This window comes from Oncorhynchus nerka, linkage group LG3, assembly GCF_034236695.1.
Source record: "Oncorhynchus nerka isolate Pitt River linkage group LG3, Oner_Uvic_2.0, whole genome shotgun sequence".
NCBI classification, from domain to species: domain Eukaryota; kingdom Metazoa; phylum Chordata; class Actinopteri; order Salmoniformes; family Salmonidae; genus Oncorhynchus; species Oncorhynchus nerka.
Window position 1 is genome coordinate 75437361 of NC_088398.1, and position 26544 is coordinate 75463904.

The 26544-nt window shown below is 40.2% G+C and overlaps 1 protein-coding gene across 5 annotated transcripts in view; it reads left to right on the top strand.

The window, feature by feature from the left end:
* The window catches only part of LOC115113443 (PTB domain-containing engulfment adapter protein 1-like), a 182533-nt gene extending 155989 nt beyond the window's left edge, over positions 1–26544 (top strand). For 3 of the 5 annotated variants that reach the window (XM_029641112.2, XM_029641122.2, XM_029641072.2), the window contains 10 exons: positions 11354–11415; positions 13846–13917; positions 16231–16329; positions 16821–16958; positions 17160–17276; positions 17440–17526; positions 17674–17901; positions 18185–18326; positions 18571–18665; positions 25743–26544. In XM_029641112.2, the coding sequence (XP_029496972.1) occupies positions 11354–11415; positions 13846–13917; positions 16231–16329; positions 16821–16958; positions 17160–17276; positions 17440–17526; positions 17674–17901; positions 18185–18326; positions 18571–18665; positions 25743–25814 (1112 nt within the window). In that variant the 3' untranslated portion in view covers positions 25815–26544. Of the gene's footprint in view, positions 1–11353; positions 11416–13845; positions 13918–16230; positions 16330–16820; positions 16959–17159; positions 17277–17439; positions 17527–17673; positions 17902–18184; positions 18396–18570; positions 18666–25742 lie in introns of those variants that run through there. The other 2 variants (XM_065015880.1, XM_065015874.1) reach the window with 2 other exon arrangements.

Below are 26544 nucleotides of genomic sequence, written 5' to 3' on the forward strand. Positions count from 1 at the left end.
GAGGTGGGGCCGCCTCTATTAATCAAGATTGGGTGCTGACACACAGAAAAACTGTCTGGGCTACCTGCCTTCACCGCAGTGAGTCCAGGACCTACCACCATTCATCATAGTTAGAATGTACAGTTCCTTAGCAGGGGGGGCTGGGTACAAAATCTCCCATCAAGAGAGAACCACCAAGAGCTTTATCTCACTCATTTACTCTTTGGTGTTAAGTAGTATGGTGGGGATGGGAGCTAGTGCTTAGCAGACGGGACAGCTGTGTTGGTCAGGGCTGTTGTGGCTAGTATGGCAATGGTATAGTGTCTGGAATGGTATAGTTACTGGTATGGCTATGGTATAGTTACTGGTATGGTATGGATATGGCATGATTACTGGTATAGTTACTGCTATGGCTATGGTATAGTTACTGCTATGGCTATGGTATAGTTACTGGTATGGCTATGGCATGGTTACCGGTATGGCTATTGTATAGTTACCGGTATGACTATGGTATAGGTACTGGTATGACTATGGTATAGTTACTGGTATGGCTATGTCATGGTTACTAGTATGGTATAGATACTGGTATGGCTATGTAATGGTTACTGGTATGGTATAGATACTGGTATGGCTATGGTATAGTGGCTGGTATGGTACGGGTATGGTTACCGGTATGGTTACTGGTATGGCTATGGTACTGGTATGGTTACTGGTATAGGTACTGGTATAGTTACTGGTATGGCTATGGTATAGTTACTGGTATGGCTATGTCATGGTTACTGGTATGGTATAGATACTGGTATGGCTATGGTATAGGTACTGGTATGGCTATGGTATAGTGGCTGGTATGGTATAGGTACAGGTATGGTTACTGGTATGGTTACCGGTATGGCTATGGTATAGTTACTGGTATGGCTATGTTATAGTTACTGGTATAGTTACAGCTATGGTATAGGTACCGGTATAGTTACCGGTATGGCTATGGTATAGTTACTGGCATGGTATGGCTACCGGTATAGTTTCTTGTATGGCTAGGGTATAGTTACCGGTATAGTTACTGGTATGACTATGGTATAGGTACTGGTATGACTATGGTATAGTTACTGGTATGGCTATGTCATGGTTACTAGTATGGTATAGATACTGGTATGGCTATGGTATAGTGGCTGGTATGGTACGGGTATGGTTACCGGTATGGTTACCGGTATGTTTACTGGTATGGCTATGGTATAGGTACTGGTATGGTTACTGGTATAGTTACCGATATAGGTACTGGTATAGTTACTGGTATGGCTATGGTATAGTTACTGGTATGGCTATGGCATGGCTATGGTATAGTTACCAGTATAGGTACTGGTATAGTTACTGGTATGGCTATGGTATAGTTACTGGTATGGCTATGTCATGGTTACTGGTATGGTATAGATACTGGTATGGCTATGGTATAGATACTGGTATGGCTATGGTATAGGTACTGGTATGGCTACCGGTATAGTTTCTTGTATGGCTAGGGTATAGTTACCGGTATAGTTACTTGTATGGCTATTGTATAGTTACCGGTATAGTTACTGGTATGACTATGGTATAGGTACTGGTATGACTATGGTATAGTTACTGGTATGGCTATGTCATGGTTACTAGTATGGTATAGATACTGGTATGGCTATGGTATAGTGGCTGGTACAGTTATGGCTATGGTATAGTTACTGGCATGGTATGGCTACCGGTATAGTTACCGGTATGGCTATGGTATAGGTACTGGTATAGGTACTGGTATAGTTACCGATATAGGTACTGGTATGGTTACTGGTATGGTTACCGGTATAGTTACTGGTATAGTTATGGCTATGGTATAGTTACCGGTATGGCTATGGTATAGGTACCGGTATAGTTACTGGTATGGCTATGGTATAGTTACTGGTATAGTTACAGCTATGGTATAGGTACCGGTATGGCTATGGTATAGTTACCGGTATGGCTATGGTATAGTTACTGGTACAGTTATGGCTATGGTATAGTTACTGGCATGGTATGGCTACCGGTATAGTTTCTTGTATGGCTAGGGTATAGTTACCGGTATAGTTACTTGTATGGCTAGGGTATAGTTACTGGTATGACTATGTCATGGTTACTGGTATGGTATAGATACTGGTATGGCTATGGTATAGGTACTGGTATGGCTATGGTATAGTGGCTGGTATGGTATAGGTACGGCTATGGTTACTGGTATAGTTACCGGTATGGCTATGGTATAGGTACTGGTATGGTTACTGGTATAGTTACCGGTATAGGTACTGGTATAGTTACCGGTATGGTATAGGTACTGGTATGGCTCTGGCATGGCTATGGTATAGGTACTGGTATGGCTATGGTATAGGTACTGGTATAGTGTTACTGTAATTTAATTATACCAATATGTATTCATTAATTGAATTCCCTTAATCTATTTTATGAGAATTTGTAAGATTCTTGTTTAGATAAAATAGACTGAGACCAGTCTTTTCAATAATAGGTAACAGAATGTATTCTCGGAGAGCGCTGCCACGTTACCACGAGCAACAGTTTATATACAATAACATGACGTCATTTCATTGCTTAACAGAATCCCCTCCTCTAGACCGGGACAAAGGGAACTTTAAAAGTTCATTCTGACCCCCCTAGCACATACACAGGCCACACAACTGAATTAACTTTTGACCCCTCAACATTATCGATCACCACTTAGCTGACAGTTCTAATTAACAGAACCTAGGAATGCACTCACTGTCTTATCTAAAACACCCTAGAGCTCAGTTTCGTCGGTTCAACCATAGGTTAACTACCTTATCTGTTTACTTAATCCACAACCCATTTCTTTCTTCCTAGTTGGAATGGTGTTCATTAACTTAAATTACTCCTTGTCCGTGTCACACAATCCCTTCTGATGAACTCATATTGTTAATCAGATATAATAAAACAGAGTATATTTACTTAGTTACCGGTATGGCTATGGTATAGTTACTGGTATAGTTACAGGTATGGCTATGGTATAGTTACTGGTATAGTTACTGGTATAGTTACAGGTATGGCTATGGGATAGTTACCGGTATAGTTACCGGTATAGTTACAGGTATGGCTATGGGATAGTTACTGGAATAGTTACCGGTATGGCTATGGGATAGTTCCTGGTATAGTTACCGGTATGGCTATGGGATAGTTACTGGTATAGTTACTGGTATAGTTACAGGTATGGCTATGGGATAGTTACCGGTATAGTTACCGGTATAGTTACAGGTATGGCTATGGGATAGTTACTGGTATAGTTACAGGTATGGCTATGGGATAGTTACTGGTATAGTTACAGGTATGGCTATGGGATAGTTACTGGTATAGTTACCGGTATGGCTATGGGATAGTTCCTGGTATAGTTACCGGTATGGCTATGGGATAGTTACTGGTATAGTTACTGGTATAGTTACTGGTATGGCTATGGGATAGTTACCGGTATAGTTACCGGTATGGCTATGGGATAGTTACTGGTATAGTTACCGGTATGGCTATGGGATAGTTACTGGTATAGTTACCGGTATGGCTATGGGATAGTTACTGGTATAGTTACAGGTATAGTTACCGGTATAGTTACAGGTATGGCTATGGGATACTTACTGGTATAGTTACTGGTATAGTTACTGGTATGGCTATGGGATAGTTACCGGTATGGCTATGGGATAGTTACTGGTATAGTTACCGGTATGGCTATGGGATAGTTACTGGTATAGTTACTGGTATAGTTACTGGTATAGTTACTGGTATAGTTACCGGTATGGCTATGGGATAGTTACTGGTATAGTTACCGGTATGGCTATGGGATAGTTACTGGTATGGCTATGGGATAGTTACTGGTATAGTTACCGGTATGGCTATGGGATAGTTACTGGTATAGTTACTGGTATAGTTACAGGTATGGCTATGGGATAGTTACCGGTATAGTTACTGGTATAGTTACAGGTATGGCTATGGGATAGTTACTGGTATGGCTATGGGATAGTTACCGGTATAGTTACAGGTATGGCTATGGGATAGTTACCGGTATAGTTACTGGTATAGTTACCGGTATAGTTACTGGTATAGTTACAGGTATGGCTATGGGATAGTTACTGGTATGGCTATGGGATAGTTACTGGTATAGTTACCGGTAATACTATGGGATAGTTACTGGTATAGTTACCGGTATGGCTATGGGATAGTTCCTGGTATAGTTACCGGTATGGCTATGGGATAGTTCCTGGTATAGTTACCGGTATGGCTATGGTATAGTTACTGGTATAGTTACCGGTATGGCTATGGGATAGTTACCGGTATGGCTATGGGATAGTTCCTGGTATAGTTACAGGTATAGTTCCTGGTATGGCTATGGGATAGTTCCTGGTATGGCTATGGGATAGTTACCGGTATGGCTATGGGATAGTTCCTGGTATAGTTACCGGTATGGCTATGGGATAGTTACTGGTATGGCTATGGGATAGTTACTGGTATGGCTATGGGATAGTTACTGGTATGGCTATGGTATAGTTACTGGTATAGTTACCGGTATGGCTATGGGATAGTTCCTGGTATAGTTACAGGTATAGTTCCTGGTATGGCTATGGGATAGTTCCTGGTATGGCTATGGGATAGTTACCGGTATGGCTATGGGATAGTTCCTGGTATAGTTACCGGTATGGCTATGGGATAGTTACTGGTATGGCTATGGGATAGTTACTGGTATAGTTACTGGTATGGCTATGGGATAGTTACTGGTATGGCTATGGGATAGTTACTGGTATGGCTATGGGATAGTTACTGGTATAGTTACCGGTAATACTATGGGATAGTTACTGGTATAGTTACCGGTATGGCTATGGGATAGTTACCGGTATAGTTACCGGTATGGCTATGGGATAGTTACTGGTATAGTTACCGGTATGGCTATGGGATAGTTACTGGTATAGTTACCGGTATGGCTATGGGATAGTTCCTGGTATAGTTACCGGTATGGCTATGGTATAGTTACTGGTATAGTTACAGGTATGGCTATGGGATAGTTCCTGGTATGGCTATGGGATAGTTACCGGTATGGCTATGGGATAGTTCCTGGTATAGTTACTGGTATGGCTATGGGATAGTTACTGGTATGGCTATGGGATAGTTACCGGTATGGCTATGGGATAGTTACCGGTATGGCTATGGGATAGTTACCGGTATGGCTATGGGATAGTTACAGGTATGGCTATGGGATAGTTACCGGTATGGCTATGGGATAGTTCCTGGTATAGTTACAGGTATGGCTATGGGATAGTTACTGGTATAGTTACAGGTATGGCTATGGGATAGTTACCGGTATGGCTATGGGATAGTTCCTGGTATAGTTACCGGTATGGCTATGGGATAGTTCCTGGTATGGCTATGGGATAGTTACCGGTATGGCTATGGGATAGTTACCGGTATGGCTATGGGATAGTTCCTGGTATGGCTATGGGATAGTTACTGGTATGGCTATGGGATAGTTACCGGTATGGCTATGGGATAGTTACTGGTATAGTTACTGGTATAGTTACAGGTATGGCTATGGGATAGTTACTGGTATAGTTACTGGTATAGTTACAGGTATGGCTATGGGATAGTTACTGGTATAGTTACCGGTATGGCTATGGGATAGTTCCTGGTATAGTTACCGGTATAGTTACCGGTATGGCTATGGGATAGTTACTGGTATAGTTACTGGTATGGCTATGGGATAGTTACCGGTATAGTTACCGGTATGGCTATGGGATAGTTACTGGTATAGTTACCGGTATGGCTATGGGATAGTTACCGGTATAGTTACCGGTATGGCTATGGGATAGTTACTGGTATAGTTACAGGTATGGCTATGGGATAGTTACCGGTATAGTTACCGGTATAGTTACAGGTATGGCTATGGGATAGTTACTGGTATAGTTACTGGTATGGCTATGGGATAGTTACCGGTATAGTTACCGGTATGGCTATGGGATAGTTACTGGTATAGTTACCGGTATGGCTATGGGATAGTTACTGGTATAGTTACTGGTATAGTTACTGGTATAGTTACCGGTATGGCTATGGGATAGTTACTGGTATAGTTACCGGTATGGCTATGGGATAGTTACTGGTATGGCTATGGGATAGTTACTGGTATAGTTACTGGTATAGTTACAGGTATGGCTATGGGATAGTTACCGGTATAGTTACCGGTATGGCTATGGGATAGTTACTGGTATAGTTACTGGTATAGTTACCGGTATGGCTATGGGATAGTTACTGGTATAGTTACAGGTATGGCTATGGGATAGTTACCGGTATAGTTACTGGTATAGTTACAGGTATGGCTATGGGATAGTTACTGGTATAGTTACAGGTATGGCTATGGGATAGTTACTGGTATAGTTACTGGTATAGTTACAGGTATAGTTACTGGTATGGCTTTGGAATAGTTACTGGTATAGTTACCGGTAATACTATGGGATAGTTACTGGTATAGTTACCGGTATGGCTATGGGATAGTTACCGGTATAGTTACCGGTATGGCTATGGGATAGTTACTGGTATAGTTACCGGTATGGCTATGGGATAGTTCCTGGTATAGTTACCGGTATGGCTATGGGATAGTTCCTGGTATAGTTACCGGTATGGCTATGGGATAGTTACTGGTATAGTTACCGGTATGGCTATGGGATAGTTACTGGTATAGTTACCGGTATGGCTATGGGATAGTTCCTGGTATAGTTACCGGTATGGCTATAGTATAGTTACTGGTATAGTTACAGGTATGGCTATGGGATAGTTACCGGTATGGCTATGGGATAGTTCCTGGTATAGTTACAGGTATAGTTCCTGGTATGGCTATGGGATAGTTCCTGGTATGGCTATGGGATAGTTACTGGTATAGTTACCGGTATGGCTATGGGATAGTTCCTGGTATAGTTACCGGTATGGCTATTGTATAGTTACTGGTATAGTTACAGGTATGGCTATGGGATAGTTACCGGTATGGCTATGGGATAGTTCCTGGTATAGTTACAGGTATAGTTACCGGTATGGCTATGGGATAGTTACTGGTATGGCTATGGGATAGTTACTGGTATAGTTACAGGTATAGTTACTGGTATGGCTATGGGATAGTTACTGGTATGGCTATGGGATAGTTACTGGTATAGTTACAGGTATGGCTATGGGATAGTTACCGGTATGGCTATGGGATAGTTACTGGTATAGTTACCGGTAATACTATGGGATAGTTACTGGTATAGTTACCGGTATGGCTATGGGATAGTTACCGGTATAGTTACCGGTATGGCTATGGGATAGTTACTGGTATAGTTACCGGTATGGCTATGGGATAGTTACTGGTATAGTTACCGGTATGGCTATGGGATAGTTCCTGGTATAGTTACCGGTATGGCTATGGGATAGTTACTGGTATAGTTACAGGTATGGCTATGGGATAGTTACCGGTATGGCTATGGGATAGTTCCTGGTATAGTTACCGGTATGGCTATGGGATAGTTACTGGTATGGCTATGGGATAGTTACTGGTATGGCTATGGGATAGTTACTGGTATGGCTATGGGATAGTTACTGGTATGGCTATGGGATAGTTACTGGTATGGCTATGGGATAGTTACCGGTATGGCTATGGGATAGTTCCTGGTATAGTTACAGGTATGGCTATGGGATAGTTACCGGTATGGCTATGGGATAGTTCCTGGTATAGTTACAGGTATGGCTATGGGATAGTTACTGGTATAGTTACAGGTATGGCTATGGGATAGTTACCGGTATGGCTATGGGATAGTTCCTGGTATAGTTACCGGTATGGCTATGGGATAGTTACCGGTATGGCTATGGGATAGTTCCTGGGATAGTTACCGGTATGGCTATGGGATAGTTCCTGGTATAGTTACCGGTATGGCTATGGGATAGTTCCTGGTATGGCTATGGGATAGTTCCTGGTATGGCTATGGGATAGTTCCTGGTATGGCTATGGGATAGTTACTGGTATGGCTATGGGATAGTTACCGGTATGGCTATGGGATAGTTACCGGTATGGCTATGGGATAGTTCCTGGTATAGTTACCGGTATGGCTATGGGATAGTTCCTGGTATAGTTACCGGTATGGCTATAGTATAGTTACTGGTATAGTTACAGGTATGGCTATGGGATAGTTACCGGTATGGCTATGGGATAGTTCCTGGTATAGTTACAGGTATAGTTACCGGTATGGCTATGGGATAGTTACTGGTATGGCTATGGGATAGTTACTGGTATAGTTACAGGTATGGCTATGGGATAGTTACCGGTATGGCTATGGGATAGTTACTGGTATAGTTACCGGTAATACTATGGGATAGTTACTGGTATAGTTACCGGTATGGCTATGGGATAGTTACCGGTATAGTTACCGGTATGGCTATGGGATAGTTACTGGTATAGTTACCGGTATGGCTATGGGATAGTTACTGGTATAGTTACCGGTATGGCTATGGGATAGTTCGTGGTATAGTTACCGGTATGGCTATGGTATAGTTACTGGTATAGTTACAGGTATGGCTATGGGATAGTTCCTGGTATGGCTATGGGATAGTTACCGGTATGGCTATGGGATAGTTCCTGGTATAGTTACCGGTATGGCTATGGGATAGTTACTGGTATGGCTATGGGATAGTTACTGGTATGGCTATGGGATAGTTACTGGTATGGCTATGGGATAGTTACTGGTATGGCTATGGGATAGTTACCGGTATGGCTATGGGATAGTTCCTGGTATAGTTACAGGTATGGCTATGGGATAGTTACCGGTATGGCTATGGGATAGTTCCTGGTATAGTTACAGGTATGGCTATGGGATAGTTACTGGTATAGTTACAGGTATGGCTATGGGATAGTTACCGGTATGGCTATGGGATAGTTCCTGGTATAGTTACCGGTATGGCTATGGGATAGTTCCTGGTATGGCTATGGGATAGTTACCGGTATGGCTATGGGATAGTTCCTGGGATAGTTACCGGTATGGCTATGGGATAGTTCCTGGTATAGTTACCGGTATGGCTATGGGAGAGTTCCTGGTATGGCTATGGGATAGTTCCTGGTATGGCTATGGGATAGTTCCTGGTATGGCTATGGGATAGTTACTGGTATGGCTATGGGATAGTTACTGGTATGGCTATGGGATAGTTACCGGTATGGCTATGGGATAGTTACCGGTATGGCTATGGGATAGTTCCTGGTATAGTTACCGGTATGGCTATGGTATAGTTACTGGTATAGTTACAGGTATGGCTATGGGATAGTTCCTGGGATAGTTACCGGTATGGCTATGGGATAGTTCCTGGTATAGTTACCGGTATGGCTATGGTATAGTTACTGGTATAGTTACCGGTATGGCTATGGGATAGTTACCGGTATGGCTATGGGATAGTTACCGGTATAGTTACAGGTATGGCTATGGGATAGTTCCTGGTATGGCTATGGGATAGTTCCTGGTATGGCTATGGGATAGTTCCTGGTATAGTTACCGGTATGGCTATGGGATAGTTCCTGGTATAGTTACCGGTATGGCTATGGGATAGTTACTGGTATAGTTACCGGTATGGCTATGGGATAGTTCCTGGTATAGTTACCGGTATGGCTATGGGATAGTTCCTGGTATAGTTACCGGTATGGCTATGGGATAGTTACCGGTATGGCTATGGGATAGTTACCGGTATAGTTACCGGTATGGCTATGGGATAGTTCCTGGGATAGTTACCGGTATGGCTATGGGATAGTTACTGGTATAGTTACTGGTATGGCTATGGGATAGTTACTGGTATAGTTACCGGTATGGCTATGGGATAGTTACCGGTATAGTTACTGGTATGGCTATGGGATAGTTACCGGTATAGTTACTGGTATGGCTATGGGATAGTTACTTGTATAGTTACTGGTAATACTATGGGATAGTTCCTGGTATAGTTACCGGTATGGCTATGGGATAGTTACTGGTATAGTTACCGGTATGGCTATGGGATAGTTACCGGTATGGCTATGGGATAGTTACTGGTATAGTTACCGGTATGGCTATGGGATAGTTACCGGTATGGCTATGGGATAGTTACTGGTATAGTTACCGGTACGGCTATGGGATAGTTACTGGTATAGTTACCGGTATGGCTATGGGATAGTTCCTGGTATAGTTACCGGTATGGCTATGGGATAGTTCCTGGTATAGTTACCGGTATGGCTATGGGATAGTTCCTGGTATAGTTACCGGTATGGCTATGGGATAGTTCCTGGTATAGTTACCGGTATGGCTATGGGATAGTTCCTGGTATAGTTACCGGTATGGCTATGGGATAGTTCCTGGTATAGTTACCGGTATGGCTATGGGATAGTTCCTGGTATAGTTACCGGTATGGCTATGGGATAGTTCCTGGTATAGTTACCGGTATGGCTATGGGATAGTTCCTGGTATAGTTACCGGTATGGCTAGGGTATTGTTACTGTAATTCACATCCCAGGCTTGTTGAGAAAGGTTCTATATTGACCAGGCTCTACAGGTGTGTTTCAAGGTTGTCAGGTGTATTTGTTTTGAGCTTCATTGAGAAGAAGCAGTGGAGAAATGGGGGTGACATTATTACACCATACAAGACTATCAGTCCCTGATTGAAGGAAAAGAGTGCATAAGATATTCCATTCTCGCTTTGGATTTCATTACTTCTTTAATGTTTAGTCTTGTACTCAATGTCTAAGCAATAATAGTGTTAGGAGTCACGAGGCAAACAGTTACTTACGTCACTGCAATGCGCCAGGCTTTAGGAATTAAAGAGAAAATCTTAGATGTATGAGCTCGGAGACTGAGCCCCAGTAATGAATCATCGTCTTAAATATTTGTATTCTTCGACTGCCTTTACAATATAATTCCAATAATGTTAAGTTAGCCGTTTCCTAAGGGTTCAGACACACCTCTGAAGATAATTTGCGAACCGAGTACTGAACGATCTGCCGACGAACACTAGATCCACATTCGGTGTGATGTGGGCGAGCCTTAAGATGTTTAAAGTTACTTTTTGTTTGAATGTTTCTTAAATTCCCTTGATTCATTCTTTTTTTTTATGGTAAGAAAATAAAGAACCTTTTGATGTTTTTGTTTAGTCTGAAGTTTTGTTTTGACTCCTGGTTGGTTGTCTTTAAAAAAATGTTTTACAATTGTAAAGGGACTTTAGGTCCTTGAAAAGCCCTGTTGTTGTTGTTGTTATTGTTAATATTGTTGTTATTTAAAATAGGAAAATAGTGATTTATGGATGTTAACCACATCTATTTTCAATGAGAGCCCACTGTGATATCTCTTTTCAGATAAATCCTGGATGCACACTCCAGATGCGCTGGCAAAGCATTACATACCCTACAATGCCAAGGTAATAACCCTTTTCCAGCAATTAAGATAATGTTCCCTCACAAAGGACTGGAAGTTAGATATAAAATAGGTTTCACCTTACACTGATGCAGATTGATGTTCAGCATGTTTCACCTTACACTGATGCAGATTGATGTTCAGCATGTTTCACCTTACACTGATGCAGATTGATGTTCAGCATGTTCCACCTTACACTGATGCAGATTGATGTTCAGCATGTTTCACCTTACACTGATGCAGATTGATGTTCAGCATGTTCCACCTTACACTGATGCAGATTGATGTTCAGCATGTTCCACCTTACACTGATGCAGATTGATGTTCAGCATGTTCCACCTTACACTGATGCAGATTGATGTTCAGCATGTTCCACCTTACACTGATGCAGATTGATGTTCAGCATGTTTCACCTTACACTGATGCAGATTGATGTTCAGCATGTTTCACCTTACACTGATGCAGATTGATGTTCAGCATGTTCCACCTTACAATGATGCAGATTGATGTTGAATATGCCACCATGCATATAGAACCTATTCAGTGGGCATATACATCATTTCAGTGTCTATTTTTGATTTACATTTGGTTGAATTGTCAACTAACGTGAATTCAACATGAAATCAACAGAAACATTCACCATGTCATTGGATTTACTTTAAAAGTTGGGTGAAAAAAATACACAATTCCCTTTTTTTTGATTACTTTTTGGAAATCCAATCAGTTTTTCACATTGATTCTTAACTTGATTCAATATCATCACATTTAATTGTTTTTGTTGAAATTATGAGGAAACAAAGTTTATTCAACCAGTTTTTGCACTGTGGGTAGGCCTTGAAAAAGTTAAGTTTACTTGGGAAAAATTCTCTGATTGTTTTCTGTTACACACTGGTTTTGACTATGGCTTTGTCCAAAATAAAAATAAAAACACTCAATATGAACGTATTGAGTTTTCCATATCTCTGAACAAGGTGTCTGCTTCAGACTGCAGTACAGTCAAAGAGCACAAACAAACACAGGCAGCCTAGAAACATTCCCTTACTGACTGCAAACATAGCAGTAGATTTGGACTGGAAACAGACCGTTACTAAACAACGGATTTGTTTAGTCTTCTTTGTCTTTTCTTATGCGGCACACACCTTAAAAGCCAACTCTTGGGAACAAAGTATCCTGTCTCGGGGCTGTTTTCTGCTGTGCTTCAACCAAAGACTACCCTCTTATTTGAGGCAGTGAGCCCGTCAGTGAGCATCCAGCGCCTCCAGAGATGTCTCATTGAAGTGAAGCAAAAGGCTAAAGTACTGCCACATCTGCTGCCGCTGTAGACTGGAGCATTACAGGAGAGTGAACATTACATAAGACAGTGGGTGAGAGTGAGGTGCAGCAGGGAACTGTACCTGTACCAATGAACTCCCCAAGGTGATGGATCTCAGAAGGCATCGGGTCAAGATTGAGTCACTCAGTCCCATGTAATGCATCTGTCATTCGCTGCATCCCACTAGCATAACCCGACTGAGCTCATATGTGTCCTTGAGTGCAGACAGCATTTGTTACAGCAGTGTGAAACGCTTACACCATTTGAAGCTGGGGCCCATCCGTCTTTGCGTTCTATTGATGGGAGAGTGAAGGGGCTTTTTTTGTACATTGTTTGTCCAGATTTTTGGCATTGTTTTCACAGATTTCTGGCATCGTTTGCACAGATTTCTGGCATCGCTTGCGCAGATTTCTGGCATCGTTTGCGCAGATTTCTGGCATCGTTTGCGCAGATTTCTGGCATCGTTTGCGCAGATTTCTGGCATCGTTTGTCCATTGTTCACCCACTGTGTGTTCTGTATTGGAATGGAATGAAATGAGGAAGGAAGGAAGTGGGCACACTCATTGACCAGTGTACAGTGTGGGCAGAACTACTGATATCCATGACTTGAATGTTGAAACAACAGTTACATCATGTTATGTTGATGAATTATGTATCTTAGCAAACATGCCATATGTTTATAGAAGACCCTTGATGTTACTCCATATCATGTTGAAACGGCATGTTGCCTTTACATGGGAGGCCCTAGCAGAGGAATGTCGAGACTCATAACTTAACCAGGCGAGCCGAAAACAAAAGTATGAAAATGTATGCACTCATTAGTGTAAATCGCTCTGGATAACAGCGTCTGCTAAATGACAAATGTAAATGAGCCATATTGGCAGAGCAACTGTTTCCATGGATAGATGAAGCTTTGGTCTGAAGGTCCTTGGCTCCATCTGTTGGAGAAAAAAATGTCCTGCAAACCCTCCCACATAACTATTTTTGTTTCTTTGACACACTACATTGTGAGGGATTCATAGAAACTTTAACAGTTTTATAGTGTGTTATAATTGCATCATAAATCTGTATAGTTTTATGCCTAAAGTAAACTGGCACTTTAATTTTCCATTTTTATTCTAGTTTCTTGGAAACACAGAAGTTGACCAACCGAAAGGCACAGAGATTGTTAAGGAAGCAGTTAGAAAGTTAAAGGTAAGTTAGCTATAGACTTTGTTTCCTTGGCAACCTCAATTAAAGCTGCATTTCAGAACTTTTTCACCTAAGGACGAGTATAAAGAGGGTCTCCGAAATTGGACCTGATTGGACATAAATGTGAACTCCAGGTTGGGCATCTCTACGGCCACCAGCAACGGCTTAGACATTTAGGTTGGTTTTTATTTCCAGATGTTAATCCCCTAAAAATGAAGATTTGATGGTTTACTGTAATTCAGACATATCGAACCATACTGTTTACATTCTAGACAGAATTCCAGGTAAAGTATTAGCGATTAGCTTCCAAGTTCTACCCTGTTTTTGAGATCTGAGGTTGTGTGAAAAAGCATGCGGCATACCCAGGAATTTACCCAATTTGTACCCAAAAATTTACTATTGCATGGATATCATAATTATTTACTAGTCAACTAAAAATATATCTGCTTGTAGCTAACCTCATTTTGGTATGTTTAGAAATATGGATTTTCCTAAAGCGAGAGTTCAGCCAGCTGTGCTGACACTGGTCTCCTTTGCTCTGCCTCACTCTGCTCTTTGCATGTTACCTTCTCTGCTGTTTTCTTCTACCAACATTTCCATTGTGAGGCCATTCAAGAGGAAACCTGTTTTCATACCAATCCACTCCTATCTTAACTTTGCTGTAAGGCTGTTCAGTGAATGGGTCAAAATATCTGAGTCATCATTGGGCAACGCCAGAGCCTATCAGTACAGCTCTCCCGGTCATGTGCCACATCTCTCCTTTGATCTTGTTATATTCTTTTTTTTCTCCTTTATTTTCTGAACCTTTTAAAAATAAAATAAAAAAGGGAAAATTAAATCATATAATCAAAATCTTGACACAAGATTCAATGGATCTTAAGTGTGGAGTTCAGGTCAGACCAAGGTAAGAGCATTGAATACAGTCTTACTTTGGGGACTCGGCGTCTTCTTGAAATTTTCCAACTCCACACTTGACAGACACTGATTATAGTCTTTCTTTTCTCTTTCTTGTCTCGCCATATGTCCCTGAAAGGGCTCTGGTTTCTTTATATGCAGTATGTGTAACCCTAAATTTGTTAATGGGTTTTGGGGATAAGCTAAAATAATATTAATGCACTCAGAAAATTAGTTCATAGTCTGTAAAAAAAAAGCTCAGATCGCATAATTGATACTCAACCTTATTCAAAAAAGATTTACACTGTGTTGGAAGAATGCCATTTTCTAAACTACTTTGGATAGCCTTTTTCGGTAAATAGGGTCCTTAACGGGTTATCATTATTGCGTAATATGACTTTTAATAATAGACTGTACATTTCCGAATGAGCCAGGGCAAGTCGGATTACCATTATACTGTTAATACATACATTACCATTATACTGTTAATACATACATTACCATTATACTGTTCATACATACATTACCATTATACTGTTCATACATACATTACCATTATACTGTTCATACATTACCATTATGCTGTTCATACATACATTACCATTATACTGTTCATACATACATTACCATTATACTGTTCATACATACATTACCATTATACTGTTCATACATACATACATTACCATTATGCTGTTCATACATACATTACCATTATGCTGTTCATACATACATTACCATTATTCTGTTCATACATACATTACCATTATACTGTTCATACATACATTACCACTATACTGTTCATACATACATTACCATTATACTGTTCATACATACATGACCATTATACTGTTCATACATACATGACCATTATACTGTTCATACATACATGACCATTATACTGTTCATACATACATGACCATTATACTGTTCATACATACATGACCATTATACTGTTCATACATACATGACCATTATACTGTTCATACATACATTACCATTATACTGTTCATACATACATTACCATTATACTGTTCATACATACATTACCATTATACTGTTCATACATACATTGCCATTATACTGTTCATACATGCATTACCATTATACTGTTCATACATGCATTACCATTATACTGTTCATACATGCATTACCATTATACTGTTCATACATGCATTACCATTATACTGTTCATACATACATTACCATTATACTGTTCATACATACATTACCATTATACTGTTCATACATACATTACCATTATACTGTTCATACATACATTACCATTATTCTGTTCATACATACATTACCACTATACTGTTCATACATACATTACCATTATACTGTTCATACATACATTACCATTATTCTGTTCATACATACATTACCATTATTCTGTTAATGTAATGTTTCTACTCTTTGTAGTTTCAAAGGCATATCAAGAAGTCAGAGGGACAGAAGACACAAAAAGTGGAATTGCAAATCTCCATTTACGGAGTAAAGATCTTAGATCCCAAGACAAAAGTAAGTCAACTAAACATGGCATGGATTTTAAATAAATGCTCCAACGTTCTTTTTTTGCATGCGTATTAATGGAAGCATTCACATGATGTGTTATCAAGAAGGTGTAGTCTCCAACTGAAGTGTTATCAGGAAGGTGTAGTCTCCAACTGAAGTGTTATCAGGAAGGTGTTGTCTCCAACTGAAGTGTTATCAGGAAGGTGTTGTCTCCAACTGAAGTGTTATCAGGAAGGTGTTGTCTCCAACTGAAGTGTTATCAGGAAGGTGTAGTCTCCAACTGAAGTGTTATCAGGAAGGTGTAGTCTCCAACTGAAGTGTTATCAGGAAGGTGTAGTCTCCAACTGAAGTGTTATCAGGAAGGTGTTGTCTCCAACTGAAGTGTTATCAGGAAGGTGTAGTCTCCAACTGAAGTGTTATCAGGAAGGTGTAGTCTCCAACTGAAGTGTTATCAGGAAGGTGTTGTCTCCAACTGAAGTGTTTCTTTTTCTTTTCAGGATGTCCAGTACAACTGCCAGTTGCATAGGATATCCTTCTGTGCAGATGACAAGACGGATAAAAGGATATTCACCTTCATCTGTAAAGACTCCGAGTCAAACAAACACCTCTGCTACGTGTTTGACAGTGAAAAATGTGTAAGAAATACACACTTTGAGAGTAAAAAAAAATACACACTGAGAGTTTACGTTTTGAGTTCATGTTCCACACCATCAGTTGTTGATCCAGCTATACGTGTCACCAACCCCTAGTAAATAATAAAGAAACTGACCTTGACTCATGACAATTTTTATAAAGAGTTTTGTAAAAAAGTCAAGGAGGATGCTGTTGTCTTCTAGGCAGAGGAGGTAACACTCACTATTGGCCAGGCGTTTGACTTGGCCTACAAGAAGTTCCTCGAGTCTGGTGGGAAAGATGTGGAGACACGGAAACAGATAGGAACCTTACAGAAAAGAGTAAGATTCAACTGTTGGACAAGTGACTGATCCTTTATATGGGATAGGGATTGAAGATATCGTACACCTCCATACTAATGATATTGATATTAACAGGCAATTCCCATATCAGGTGTAGATAGTTCTAAAACAATTCTAAAACGAGCATGCTTATTTTTCACAGATTCAAGAACTGGAAACGGAAAATTCTGGGCTTAAGAAGCAGCTTTGGGAACTGGAAGAACAATTGATGATTGCTCCTGTACCACCAGTAAGAACTGCATGGACAGCCCTTCCAGTCTCTAGACTTCCCTAAGTAACCCATATTACCCAGAGTAAGATGTCTGTCATGCTGTGTGTGAACTAACAAGCCACTTTCAGTCTTCCACTAAATCGTCTGCATGTGATCTTTTCACAGCAGCTGCACATAAACTCTACTAACGAGGCCTACATGCTCTCAAGACCCTCCTCGCTCTTCTGGTGTCACAATCTGACGTCCTTCTCGTGTCTCGAGATCTCCTCGGTCACACTCACCCCTATGAGCTCGCCCGAGTCCAACCTCTCGGCAGGCCTACTAACCCCTCCTCCGGCTAAGTCTGCTCTCCTCCCAAAGCCTGCCGACGGGTGCAGCATCCCGCGGCCTCGCGTACTGTACAACTAGCTTTATCTTTCAGCCTTTCTTTCTTGAGTTCTAGTTCACTTTCTTCTAATTAACAATAGTTCATTTTGGCTGATATTTTTCTACAGTAGGCAATGCAGATACATATAAAGTATGCTTAATAAGACTTGCGTCTCAATTAGTTGATTTCATCTCTCTTTATATTAGGACTACAGTCGGACTTGAAATGCATAGTCATGACTCTGACTTCAGAATGTAGGTCAGAGTACTACTGCTCATTGGAATGAACCAATACCCTCTACACTCACAGGCTGGCAGCATCTCCTTGAAACCCCCGATGTCCACAGACGTTTTTGACATGGTTCCCTTCTCTGCTGTCACACCCCTGGTGCCAATTCCCGCAAGCAACGGCACACCCCCTCCGCCCACTACAACATCTCCTCCAGACACGAGTGAGAACTGCTCTGGTTACCTTACAGTTCCAGGATGACAGTGAGAGTTAGAATTGAACCACACACAGAGTAAGGCATAAACCATGGGGTCGTTGGTGATTAGCGAGAATTTATTTTAGGTTACACTTTATAATAACTGTCATGAATAATGTTTATATATACTTAATAAATAAATGTTACCAATGTAAGTTGATTTAAACTCCTACTACGTTGTGGCATCTCACATATTGTCTCTCTCTCACAGGTAAAGACCTTTTTGGAGCGGAACCTTTTGATCCGTTCACCTGTGGACAAGCCGACTTCCCACCAGATATCCAGTCCAGGCTGGACGAGATGCAGGTCTGTGAATGATCTTAAGCCCTGTTTAATGGACTCGTAAGAGAGTAGCGGTTGAACCACCACATGATAAAGTGTTGTCGAGTAGACCTCCACCCTAGTAAGGGGAGTGGGCCCCTACCCTCTCATTTTTGTTTTCTATAATATTAACATATCAAAAATACCAGAAATGTTTCCAACATCAGTTGTTCATAATAGTTGCATTTTGGCTCATAAAGGTTTTGTTTTGTTTGTTTCCTGACTATTTTTATTTTTTTATTTTACCTTTATTTTACTAGGCAAGTCAGTTAAGAACAAATTCTTATTTTCAATGACGGTCTAGGAACAGTGGGTTAACTGCCTGTTCAGGGGCAGAACGACAGATTTGTACCTTGTCAGCTCAGGGATTTGAACTTGCAACCTTTCGGTTACTAGTCCAACGCTCTAACCACTAGGCTACCCTGCTCAATATTGGCCATGGGCCTCATTTTCTTTGTCTGACATTGTGAACATTAAGGCAAAATATATTTAGCAAGATGTTGAATCGTCGATCCATATTACTGCAGTTAGTCAGCTGAAAACATTGTCATAGAATAGCACTGTTCAAAATGCACTTTAGTCATCTTGTAATCCACATTCACTCTTATCTTTATGAGATATAGCTATTTTGTAACATCAGCCATTGGATTTTAGGGCTTGAATGGAATATTATATTCTATATTTTATCTATTTCAAAGCTATTGTTTTATGGAAACAAACTTAATGTAAATGATCAGTTGTCACTGATTGCAGATCCAAAACAATAATTTGTCACATCATGGACACCAAACAACAACTGTTAGTTGTGGTTTTATAGATGCTTATAACAATGAATATTATACTGCTTCTTTTAAAGAGGCAGGTTAGGCTTCTTGCTCTGCGCATGAATAGATACTTAGATTATAACTGTTATTATTATATTTGATTTAATTGTATTTAAAGTTGGAACACAGCTTGTCTGAAATTACAAATACAATGACAGTTTGAACTGCATAGCTCACGTCTTTTACAAAAGTGCCTATGATGGCAGAGTTGTCAGAGGAATTTAACTGTAAAACTGAAGCATGGGGTTGTTTTTATATTTCAAAATCTTTATTTTAAATGGAATTAAACTTTGGGAACATGCACAGCAAATTTGACATCAGAATTGTAAACACTTTCTTAGAAATTATATGTGGCCCACCAAAATAGTGTTAAACTAACACCCTAGAGTGTTGGGTTCCTAACACCATGGATGTTGCAAATTCAGACTTAAATTAACACTTTATTAAAGTTGATGCTTTTAAGGCGTCCTCATGGTTCCCGGCCAAAACAGTTCAGTAGAGTTCATGCATATATTATGACAACGTTTTGTGACGTTCGTTTTGGACTGGAGGCAAGCCGATGTTCAGGGCCGAAGTCTATACCACTTCGTCGGTGATTGGTCAACAGTAGGGATTCTTCTGTAAAGTCTTTGTTGTCATTCAAGGAGAGATGACTCGTTTTCATGCACATTTTTTAATCGAAAAATACTGCACCAAAAATCTTACTTTGATGTAGAATTGTGTCATAAAAAATGACAGATTTCTGAGTAATCTTTTTGAGGAAGTGTATACTGGCTATGGCGTCAGGAGTATATACTACATACTATTAGTTAATTTTAGCATACTGTAAATGAACGGTATCATTTCAGTTGAGCGAACTAGAGCGTTGCCTGTCTACCGGAAGTTCTATGCAACCTCTTGCTAGCTTGTTAGCATGACAAATGACTAGCCAAACATTTTACAATTTCGGGTGTGTTCGTAAATTCAATCTGGAGTGCCAGAGCGCACACTGGACGATCTAGCCGAGGAGTAGGGTTGATCCGGGCATTCAACGGCAGTCAAGCACCCAAGCTAACTGGCTAATGTTGGCTAGCTACTTCCAGACACAAATGAGGGAACGCTGCACTCTGACAATTTTACTCACCCTAGCAGAGCTGGTTATCCAGAGCGTAGGTGACTGTAACTGCCGCTGGCAAGAATTTAATTTAAAAAATTTTGCGACGTTTACTGACACCGGCCATATTCAACAGGTGTTGAGCGTTCGTAAATTCATCAGTTATTCTGCGTGAGTGGGATCTGAAATCGGAGTAGATAGCCAGAATGTACAATGTCAATTGAAACGCACAATGACTATACCACTTAGCTAAGAATTATGTGAATAATCAAGACAACAAACGTTGGGTAGTTAGATAGTTAATAGGAAAATATTCCAAATTAGCTCCATAATATCGACAGAAACATGGCAAACGTTGTTTATAATCAATCCTCAAGGTGTTTTTCAAATATCTATTCGATAATATATCCACTGGGACAATTCGTTTTTCAGTAGGACTGATTGGAATAATGGCTACCTCTGTATTTTACGCGACAATCACTCTGGGAGCATCAGGTGACCACTTGCGCAATGTAGCCGCTTACGGGTATTCTTCAACATAAATGCGTAAAACTACGTCACAATGCTGTAGACACCTTGGGGAATACGGAGAAAAGGTCATCTGGTTGATAGCCCATTCACTGCTCAATAGGGACGCATTGGAACGCAGCGCTTTCAAAGCATGAGGCACTTCCGGATTGGATTTTTCTCAGGCTTTTGCCTGCTACATCAGTTTTGTTATACTCACAGACAATATTTTCGCAGTTTTGGAAACTTTAGAGTGTTTTCTATCCTAAACTGTCAATTATATGCATATTCTAGCATCTTGTCCTGACCAAATATCCCGTTTTCTACGGGAACCAGTATCCAAAAACGAAAATACTGCCCCCTAGTCACAAAAGGTTTTAAGGCACATGAAAGTTCACATGTTCCAAAAGCATTTCTTCCCTCCCCCCCAAAAAAAGTTTTTTTAATGGCTCTCCAGTGATGTATTAACGTGCGATATACGCCTAGTTTCCTGAAACGAGTCACAACAACTTCATTATGCTCGAAGGGATATTCATTGGTTTTTCGTTTTCTTTACCCTTCTACTAATAGGTGGCCTTCTTTGCGAGGCATTGAAAAACCTCCCTGGTCTTTGTGGTTGAATCTGCGTTTAAATTCACTGCTTGACTGAGGGACCTGACAGATAATTGTATGTATTGGAGTGCAGAGATGAGGTAGTCATAAAAAAATCTGGTTAAACACTATTATTGCACACAGAGTGAGTCCATACAACTTGTGTGACTTGTTAAGCACATTTGTACTCCTGAACTTATTTAGGCTTGCTATAACAATGGGGTTGAATACTTACTGACTCAAGACATTTCAGTTTTTCATTTGTAATTCATTTGTAAAAAAAAATATGTTTTATATATATATATATATATATATATATATATATATATATATATATATATAATTCCGTTTTGACATTATGGCGTATTGTCTGTGGGCCATCGACAAAACATCTCTATTTAATAGATTTTAAATTCAGGCTGTAACGCAACAACATTTGGAAAAAGTCAAGGGGTTTGAATACTTTCTGAAGGCACTGTATACAATACATTTCATAAGGCCTTTAGTTATGGCCTAGTTATCCTCAATATTGTGTTGTGACAATATTGTCTCATGAGGCACATCATACCTGCAAATCACAAAATGGTAGGTGGTGAAGTGGTTAATAATACAGCCAGAGGGAGGATATCCAATATTTGTTTATATTTTATCAACTACAACCTGCATTCAGAATGACTGCTATGGTGAAAGATAAACAAGACTACCATAACCATCTAACTGGAACAACCATCATTGTAACGAATGCAATAAGTCCAACCCCCTACAAATTGAATTAGTTGTAAGTTATTTATCTTTGTATAGTATAAGATCAATTAATCAATGTGCACGCAGAAACATTGTTATTAAAACAAACCATTCTAAAAAGGGCCCACCCTGTCTTTTTCACTCTGAGAGAGTTCATGGAAATTAAATCCACACAGTCAAGTAACGACAACACATTTATTCACCAATCCCACTGGTGTTAACCCCACTAGAATCAACACTTGGACATAAAATCTCAGTGTTAAGGTAAAAAGAGAGTTAACACATGCAAATTTGCTGTGGCATCCAGCTGCAAATGTCTATCTACAAACGTTTACATAATCCCTCTCTCTCTATCCGTACATGATAAAGGGCTCGATTCAATGTGCAGTGCGGAAGAACTGCTTTGTAGTGCGGTTAAAAATGTAAAGGTAACTCCTATAGAACCAACATAATCAGTGTTTACCATGAATACAGTCTCCGTGAACGTGGAAGCCTTGCCTTTTAAATATCAATCACACTATAATGCTGATCTTCTGCGCTTCTGATTGAATGAAGCCCTAACAATTAAAAAATAAATAAGTTTAATCTTTATTTAACTAGGAAAGTCAGTTAAGAACAAATTGTATTTACAATGACAGCCTAGGAACTGCCTGTCAGCTCGGGGATTCGATCTAGTAACCTTTCGGTTACTGGCCCAACGCTCTAACCACTAGGTTACCTGCTGGTTACTGGCCCAACGCTCTAACCACTAGGCTACCTGCTGGTTACTGGCCCAACGCTCTAACCACTAGGCTACCTGCTGGTTACTGGCCCAACGCTCTAACCACAAGGCTACCTGCTGGTTACTGGCCCAACGCTCTAACCACAAGGCTACCTGCTGGTTACTGGCCCAACGCTCTAACCACAAGGCTACCTGCTGGTTACTGGCCCACTCTAACCACTAGCTCTGGTTAACCAACCACAAGGCTACCTGCTGGTTACTGGCCCAACGCTCTAACCACAAGGCTACCTGCTGGTTACTGGCCCAACACTCTAACCACTAGGCTACCTGCTGGTTACTGGCCCAACACTCTAACCACAAGGCTACCTGCTGGTTACTGGCCCAACACTCTAACCACAAGGCTACCTGCTGGTTACTGGCCCAACACTCTAACCACAAGGCTACCTGCTGGTTACTGGCCCAACACTCTAACCACAAGGCTACCTGCTGGTTACTGGCCCAACGCTCTAACCACAAGGCTACCTGCTGGTTAATGGCCCAACGCTCTAACCACAAGGCTACCTGCTGGTTACTGGCCCAACGCTCTAACCACAAGGCTACCTGCATGCTGAAGTAGTTCCTGTGGGAGGCATTAAGATACCACTCAGTGCAATGTATTTTCTTTCCTTTCCTTCCTGCCTTTAATTCTGTCTTAACTATCTGTTTCCATCTCTCTTTTCCCCCTTTTGCTGCAGCGTCAGAGATGGTTTGTACCGTTACACTACATTGACCCTTCTTGTAGTTGTCATGACTATGTCCTCGTGAATGGATTTGCATGTATTCAGTTTGACTCTGTTGTAACTAGTCTGCATACAGTCCATCAGTAAAACCAAGCATTTTGAAATGTCATTGAGTTGAAGTTACATTTTCTAGTAAACAATGTGATTTAGAAAAAAATATAATTATTTACCTTGTTGGTTATGGAAGCTTTACTTTTCTCAGTCAGTCTCTTTGATTTGATCATTCACTGCAACAATAATGGAAAATTAATTGAATAAATAACTAAGGCTGTCAAAGGATAGAAAAATGTAATCGCAGGATTTGTTGTGATTAATTGCAAATTCAGAATTTTCTTAAACTGAGCTGTAGATTTTTTATACAAAACCCATTACAAGAATATTGACGTCTTAATTTTGTCTAAAAAAAATCTGGTAAATTGATTAAGCACACTTTCTTTGTCAATGTCAACTAGTTTTGACATCACATTGTTGTTTTTAGCTGTATAGATGTATTTTGAATGTTTTCAGGGAATTTTGAACGCTTTCAGACTAAATAAATAGGGTTATTACCCAAAATTTACGTTAGTTGACTGATTTCCTCTGATAGCCCTATGAATAACACATCTGATCTAATGTTGTGTGTACCTGGCTGTCAACAGTATTATCTTTGTTTTGTTACTGAACATGTGTTATTGCTCGTAAAGCCACTTCATCATATTTGTATTACTTGTTGTTTCTGGAACAGTCTATTGTCACATGGTGTCAGATGTATTAAAAGTCCTGTAGTTATTATTTGTTACATCCATAGGTCCGACACAGATGCTGATGTGGTTTATGGTGTAGACTGTATATGAGGGTTTACACTTCTTTGAAGGGATTTGGGTCAAAGCTTCCTCAGATCTTGTTATTTCTCTGAGAAGTGCTTAGGCAATCTAGATTTCATATCCCCTAACCATTACTTTGTGGACTTGCTATTTTGGACCAAGCAATAATAAGAACTTGGGGCCAGTATGAATATATTTTACGGTGTTTTGGTTACAGCTCACCAAGGCTGTGTCTACACTTAGCACTTACATACGATTTCTGCTATCAGAATACAAAGATCGCATTGAAAAGACTGGATGCATTGTGTGCTGATTTCTCCTCAGTCCTGACGCAATCAGGCTATGGAAAGAGCATACAGTGGGCGAGATCATCAGCACTCTGCCCACAAGTTACTTCAAATCACATGCGCCGAATACAACATTGTAGACCTTAACCAACAGTGCAGTTCACCAAGTATCCAGAAAACGTGTGTTTTGGGACCGAAAGGCACCATTTGTCATTAAACATGGGAGGAAATACGTTCCTAGGAATGTGTTTGCTGGCTTCATAAATCCTATATTAGCATATTTTGAAAAATAGTCATGTTAACCTGTTTGCAATCTCTTTGGCTTTGCTAGCTAGCTTGCTGACTAGTTACAGAGGTTAGCTACAGTAGTTGGCTACTGCCATCAAGTTGTTGTTGTGCTATTATCAGATGTAGCCTGTTCTACCGTTTGCAGAATGCATACTGGCATTTGAATATACAGTGGGAAGAGGGAATCCGGACACAATGTGGACACCGTGGACACATTTTAGCTGTAGTAGACTCATTACGTGTTTGGAACTGTCAAGTCTAGACACAGCTCAAAACTCAGCAATGTCTCTCAAAGGTTGTGGACATAGAGGAACTGTAGCATTGATTATACCGACCACCTCCCTTTGACGTCTTTCTTCCTATAGAGCAGTTTCAGATGGGATTCATGTATTTTTCTAACAGCCGTTCTCCCCCTTGTTTTACAGGAGGGGTTCAAAATGGGACTAACTCTAGAGGCCACTGTCTTTTCTCTTGAGCCACTAGGCGGTCGCTGCTGATGCAAAGAAGACATGTTTGTGTTACATACTGTAAACTCATTTGTATTAAAGTGCCAGAATTGGGTCTACAGTCAAGATGTCAATGTTCTTCTAGTCCTTGAGGTTTATATGTATTTGCATATGAATTTGGTTTTAGAATATTCAAAAGGTAATATTCAAATCTGATAAAGAAAACACTATTTTTCTAAGAACTGATATGGGAAGGAGTATTTTTGAGACCCCTTGCTTTTAAAGGCAACGAAGGATGTAAATAGTATGTCCAATGGTATACTCTGTGGCAGAGTTTTCATATACATCTTATGTTGTAGAATCTGCTTTATTGAATATACACCACTTAGATCAACGCTGTTATTTGTCTGTCAGACGTAATGACTTGCTCACCATCAACTCACAAGACACGGAAATGTAGTTGGTCTTGTATTACCACTCATGTAACTAACTCTCAGCTTGTCCTTACTTTGACCATTTGAAAATTTCCTCTGTTATTTTTACTCATTTTATTTTTAGTGTAATTAGTTCTGTTTTGACCTGACATTTTAACTGATTTAGTTGTATTGTCTCATTAAACCTTTTAACAGGTGCATTTTACATATCGGTCTGTATTGCCAGGGATTTACTTTCTGATGATATATGTCAGTGTTCTCTTGCACCAGAAAGCACTTTTGAAAACGTCTGTCAGTGCTTGTTCTTTTACTTTGCTGTTACAGTTATTAAAGAAAACATTACTGCA